This window comes from Lycium ferocissimum, chromosome 7, assembly GCF_029784015.1.
Source record: "Lycium ferocissimum isolate CSIRO_LF1 chromosome 7, AGI_CSIRO_Lferr_CH_V1, whole genome shotgun sequence".
Classification (NCBI taxonomy): Eukaryota; Viridiplantae; Streptophyta; class Magnoliopsida; order Solanales; family Solanaceae; genus Lycium; species Lycium ferocissimum.
In genome coordinates, this window is record NC_081348.1 from 7,878,535 (window position 1) to 7,885,128 (window position 6,594).

At 35.2% G+C, this 6,594-nt stretch overlaps 1 protein-coding gene across 1 annotated transcript; it reads left to right on the forward strand.

Moving 5' to 3' along the window:
- The first annotated feature begins 488 nt into the window (after positions 1 to 488).
- LOC132063230 (F-box protein FBW2-like) lies at positions 489 to 6,301 on the forward strand. Its single transcript, XM_059455690.1, has 2 exons — positions 489 to 999; positions 5,430 to 6,301. Exons 1-2 carry the CDS (start codon positions 638 to 640, stop codon positions 5,983 to 5,985), a joined length of 918 nt encoding a protein of 305 aa, XP_059311673.1. The 5' UTR covers positions 489 to 637; the 3' UTR covers positions 5,986 to 6,301.
- The last annotated feature ends 293 nt before the right edge of the window (positions 6,302 to 6,594 follow it).

The following is a 6,594-nucleotide window of genomic DNA, read 5'->3' on the forward strand; positions in this document are numbered from 1 at the left end:
AATTAATTTTTAATGATTAAAAATTCAAAAAAAAAAAAAAAATCGGCGTCTCTCACGCTCCGTTTAAAGCAAGTGAAATTTTTCACGCGTGCGCTAAATTTGCATTTAGGTTCAAATGGTACGCTTTATCTTATGCTCGGGTTCAGATGGTCAATTAACGTTTACGGGTTCAGATTAAAATCGTGACAAGCTGGTAATTCATCTATTTAATTTGACTTCGCCTATCTTTTTATCTTGTGATATTAAACATATCACGTGAAAAGTTAAAATCAAAAGATATGTCAAGAAGGGAAAGAGATGTTTTTTTTTCTAAAATAAACTAAAAAAGAAAGTAAGATAAATCAATTAAAACAGATGGAATTAAAAGAGTTGTCACAAAAGAAAAAGATAAAAGCTTCTTTTTAAAACATACAAATTAAAAAGAGTTCGCACGTACGTGACATTCATAAGTCCGAACATTCACATGCTACACTTTTCTCAGCCGTAAGATGAGTTGTTACTATGAAAGGCTGTCGTGACACGTGTCAGAGTCAAAACCCGCTCTAAGCAAAACCAAAACCCCCAAGAACCGAAAACTCAAAGAGCTACACCTAGTTTCCTCACTTCACACTCTCCTTTGTCCAAAGGGGAAGAAGAAATGGAATCTAGTACGGATGGTGAGAACAAAAGGGCATGCATTAAACTCGAAAACGACACCGTGCGTAAGTGGGATGAGTTAAGCCCAGAGATATTAGCTTCAATTTTCGTAAGAATTGTTCCGCCGGAGGAGATGGTGAGGTCAGTGGCGTTAGTTTGCCGGAATTGGATGGAGACAGTATCCGGACCATACTGTTGGGTGGAGATTGACTTGGAACAGTGGTGCCGGAAATGCTGCATTGCTAATCGTTCCCACCTAATTGACCCTACTGTCCGTAAAATTGTTCGGCGGAGTAGGTTCACATTCAGGCGGCTCTCCACTTACCGTCTCGGCAATGTCGGCTTCTCCTTCGCTGCCTCCCGGTATTCTTCTTTCTTACTTTTTTTTTTTTTTTTTTTTTTTTTTTTTGCGGTTTTGCCCAAGCAGGACCCGTTTATTTTTATGTGGATTTGGGTCTGGACCCTATACAAGTTCAAAATTTTTACTTTTTCTCCCAAATTCATACTCCCTCCGTCCATTTTACTTGTCCATGTTTGACTGGTACGCCAGAAGTAATTAATAAAACACAAAATGATAAGGTTACTAGATCACCTTTTGAATGTAATAAATTCAATGTTTGGGGAATCGCATTGAGAAATGATTGTAGTTAATAATATGGGTAAATTAGAAACTAACTGTTAATTCTGTCTTGGTTTTCTAAATTGGGCAAGTAAAAGTCAACATCTATTTTTAGTATATTGGACAAGTAAAAGTGTACGCAGGGAGTATTTACTTTACATTATTTTCGAGCAATCTGTTATATATATAAACATATTGTTATATATACATGCATGTGTGTGTGAATGGGTGAACTTATTCACCAAAACTGTTGTGGAGTCGGGATTTTCACTAAGGGGCTCAAAATATAAAGAAGTAAAAAATATGAAACCAGTGGGATTCAACATCTACTCCATATGCATTAAAAAAGTAACTTTGATCTTGTATATATAGTGTAATTTTCCGGTGAAACCCCTAGCTCCGCCCCTGGATAAGCATCGGATGACACACCTTGTAGAAGTGTGTCTTTGCCACTGGGTGAATGCTATTTTGTGGTTTAAAGAGGGCATGTTAGATTGAAATAGTGATATTAAAGTATTGTTGTATGTAAAAATTTGTTTTATGGATTTATTCAATTAGGAGGAACTTTGTTTGTGTCCATAGGAAATAAAACAGAGGCCCAACAGATGAGTAATTATGGAAGCTTTCAATAGGTGGTTCCGGTTAAGAAACAGTAAAACAGTGACTAACCCAAAATATAAACAGAAGTTATTGGAAGAGTTCCGAAATAAACATGAAGAGAAAAGGCCCCATAATGATTCATTTGATACTTCATACGCAGCTTATACAAATACTGTAAATTAGAATAAAAAATTAAAGAGAAAGAAACAGAAAAAGAGAAAGAAGATTAAGAGGCAATGTAGTTTTAACTAGTTAATGGTAAAAGAAAAAAAAAACCAATGGTGATTAACCATGGGGAGAATTCGCAGAATGGCACTTCCGAGTTATACCATGTTGGGTGGGACTTGGTGCCTTGGCATTATAAATCCCAATTCCTACTGAAAGACTTACAGAGGCCACTCCTCTCAATTTAATGAAATTCCATGTGACGAATCAGTTTTAAAGCTTTCTAGTTCAGCTGTTACATTAGTTTATTTCAAAAATATATGTCTTCTAGATGAATGTTGTGCTTTACTTTCCAATTCATTATTAAGGAGAAAGGAAACGAACATGGAAATGACACAGAATGAAAGTGCAAGAGGGGGAACTTTTCTGATATTCCAGTTGATTGACAGTGGGTAGTAGTCGACTGTTGATTAGAACAGTAATGAACACTTAATAAAATCGCAGAAATTAAAGTGCAGTATGGTAGAGTGGCACGTGATACTTTTATACTGGTTAGGACCCAATGTGGATCTTAGTCCAGTCCCCTTGGGTTGCAAGGGTGTCTCTGTGAGCTTTGTAAGTTGTCTTGTACAGTTGTAATCAAGTGTAACTCCTACCTTCACACTCAATCTCTTTTTCTTATAGCCGTTGATACAATGCCTCACCAACAATATTTTCTTTGTTCTCTCTTTGAGTACACAGTAAACTACTAGGATTACAATGCTTATTAAATGTAGAACAAAGAACTTGACGATGGTTGAGACAAGTACATGTTGTCCTTCAAAGTGAGCCTTTAAATAGTCTTTGAATCTGCCCATTAGGCTCTTTGATAGAGATGGAAATCCAAGAGTTTTGATAGCCTTGGAAAAAGGGATTTGATTGATCCTATTTCCAAGAATAAGGTTGACCTTTATTGATGACACTGTTGGAATCTTCAGGTCTTGATTTTCAGCTATCTTTTGTACTTGTTTCCTTCTGGGCTTTGTCGATTTGGTACTCTTTAGATTCTTGGTACTTGTTCCCTTTAACGATCTTCCAATCTCCTTAATCTTGGTTCGTAATCTGCTCTGAGATCTTCTTCCTTGATTGCATCGTTGAGTTTACTTATTACCTACTTTTTTTTTTTTGGTGAAGTAATTAAATAATAGTATTAGAAAGGCATCAAGAAGATGCAAAGTTACAAGAAAGATAAATAGCTGCTTCAAAACAAAATAAACATGAAGCTAGCTGAGCAAAAGTCCGTCAACAGCCAGAAAAGATATCTCCAAAACCCTACTGTGCTAGAGTCAGGGAACTATCAAAAATCCAAAAAGTTATCCGTACTGTTTACAGGGGTTATTTCTGAAGGGAATTTGTGCAATCTTAAGTACAAAATAGAAGCGGAATATAAAATTTATTGCTTAAGCCCTATACAAGATCTATATGTTTCAATCAATTTGACAAAAGGATCAGATAACTTACCTTTTGATGCGTGATTTCTCGATATACTTTTTGCCAAAAACGAACTGTAGGTGCTGCTCGAAAATGAACAACCACCCTCTACCAGTATCCACACACGAATGATCACAAACAGACACGAAGTGCTAGCTTCGAGTTTTGGGGTATAATATCGGGTTGCAGAGCTTAAGTCGGCTACCAGAATTTAGGTCATAGTTATTTCGAAAATAACTATGCAAAAAGGTTTTTTCCTGTAGTCTGAAATATTGATGTCTCTCACTATTAATAGTGACACATTCATCCTAATAATACGAACCCTAGCTCATGTAGAGTCCTAACTGATTAGGATATCTAATTAATTAAGATCTTAACTAATTAGGAGTCCTAACTTGATTAAATATTTCAGTCTGTATATAACTGTTATTTATATTTATAGTTATCCAATAATATAAATATAAATCTGAATTATATTTTAACCATAAAATAAATTCGGATTACATTATCGAAATAATGCAATAACAGAAATACGAATTTATATATTCATAATATATAAATACAAATTTACTAAACTAACCCCAGTCCGTTCATCACATTCTTGATGTGCGGCCCAATAGGTTTATATTACGTTGGCAGTAGAATTAATACTATATTAATTTCACAAATCATAATTGGTCTCTAGACATATTATGACTAACCCAAGTAATAATAATTTAAAGTTTGTAATAACCTAATTAAATAGCATATGCCATAGTCCTTTGGTCATACGATATCTAATTCGAACGTAAGGCATGTATAGTGTCATCCTTATATTGTTCAAATATAATTTCTCGATCCCTTAGTAAACTGATAAGTCAAATAATACTGATAACTCTTTCGGTTCATCTGAGCACGGCCATGCATTTCTCAGTCTTACTAATCGAGGGGCCCAAAAGATATCTCTCTCAAAGAGAGGGACAAATTCCATCTTGAATAATCACTATCCTTCACACAGTTCAGATTATGTTCAATCATACACTTTATGATTATCCGGTGAAAGATAACGTTTGTGAATATCAAAACAAAATGTTCCTATAAGATACTGTGATAATCTCAGGTGTGAGGATTAATTGACATAACTATTATGAGAATCACTTATGACACTGATTCATGCAATGATACCATAACGGGTCTATCCAGTATGTTGTTCTCTAACAAATACCTATGAGTTTAATTTGCACCGTACACATAATTATCTCGTAATTATGGATTAAGCTCATACTAGTCTTTTATCATTATAATCAAATTATAAATGATTATCTAGGGATATATATTATTATATGTAACATGAAAACAATATAATAATAAGAGATATAAATAAAACTTCTTTTATTAATCAAAAACATAACTAACAAATAAGGTCCATACAATAGCCTAGAGCATAACCACCAACAATTTCCTGCCTTCTTTTAATTCCTTTCGATCTTCGTTGTTGAAGACTCCTTGATTTATGCAAATTCCTTCCTTGCTGGCATATCTTCTTTTATTTCCGCTTGACTTACTTCATAATTGAGTAAGTCAATTTTCCATATTTGGCTTGTGTCCTCACTGCTGTGATTCTGCTTCCTTTTTCCTTTGTAGCTTTCCATAATGGGTTTCCTGTATAATTAAATTGATCATCATTTAAACCTAAAACCTTAACCTTCATCAAAAAAAATCCTTAACGTTAACACAGAATAGCTCAGATTCTGTTATGCTATTAAACGCTTGTGCAGTCTTGCACAGGTTAGCATAACTATAAGCCATCCGATCATATGATTAGTGTATTTAGTCAATTTTGTGCTCACAGGAAGTTCTACGTACATTAATACCTGCACCATACTCTGTCATAAAAATGGATGCCCTGCAGTTATTTTGTTGATCATGATTTATAGAGAATATACCAATACTTTTGCAGTGGAAGATGTCTCAAGATACTGCAAATCCCCGAGAGTGAAATCACCGACGAAGTGGTGGAAAAGCATGCAGGGTCCTTGGTCAATATAACATTCTTAGACATCAGCTACTGTTTAAAGATCACGGAGAAGGGTCTCAAAGCTTTTGGAGAACAATGCAAGTCCTTGACTCATCTCAGAAGAAATATGCCTCTTTGGGATCTGCCCACCAATTTTGAAGCTTCTGACGTCGATGATCATGAGGCACTAATTATAGCAGAAACTATGAGAGGTCTCCAGCGCCTTGACCTCGCATTCAACCGATTGAGCGACGAAGGCCTAGACGCGATTCTCACTCAGTGTAAGGGACTAACACACCTTGAAATCCAAGGGTGTTGGAATGTGGAGCTGAAGGGTGGTCTTGAGGAAAGATGTCAAAAGCTTGTAGACTTTCGGAGCCCTTGGATCGATGAACATGAGGGTAGCCTTGCTGAATCTTCAGATGTTGATAGTGGAGGAGATGAATGTGATGAAGAATCAATCTACTCAGAATCACCCTCTTCATCAGATTTGGATTAGATGGATGCAGTCCACCACCTTCTAAGTGTCTTTGTTCTGATTTTTGGAGCTTTTGGATGCAGATCACCATGCATAGACAGACATTCCAAAGATGGGTTTTGGTTTGTGTTTGAGACTTTATTTGTAATATTGTAAACAAGATGCTTAGAAAGTGATAGGAATTGATGGTAGTATTGGTGGTGAGTCTGGTGATAGTACATTCTTAGGTACTTAAAGCTTCCTTATCAAATTATTACTACTACTTGAAGCTTTGCTATTGAAAATTGGAAACGATACCGGAATATCTTCTTATAATGTTTGCTGCTCTTATCTGTAATTTTGTTTTCATATGGAGTATATGCTAGATAGTATTTTCTTACCCAATTTAGTGTTTTCGTTCAAATTGCACAAGACACTACAGTAAACTAGACCTACATTTCCTATTACTTAGGACATGGTTGGAAAACATGGTTGAACATGTAATTTGGATATCTTAAGTTATATTTTCTCTTATAGACATAAAAACTCCACAAGTAATGAAAACTATCAAAACAATCTTCAATTCTTATACAATCTTACTAAATGAGCAAGTCATAGTTCATAACAAAATTAATGTTCTTGAAGGCCTCT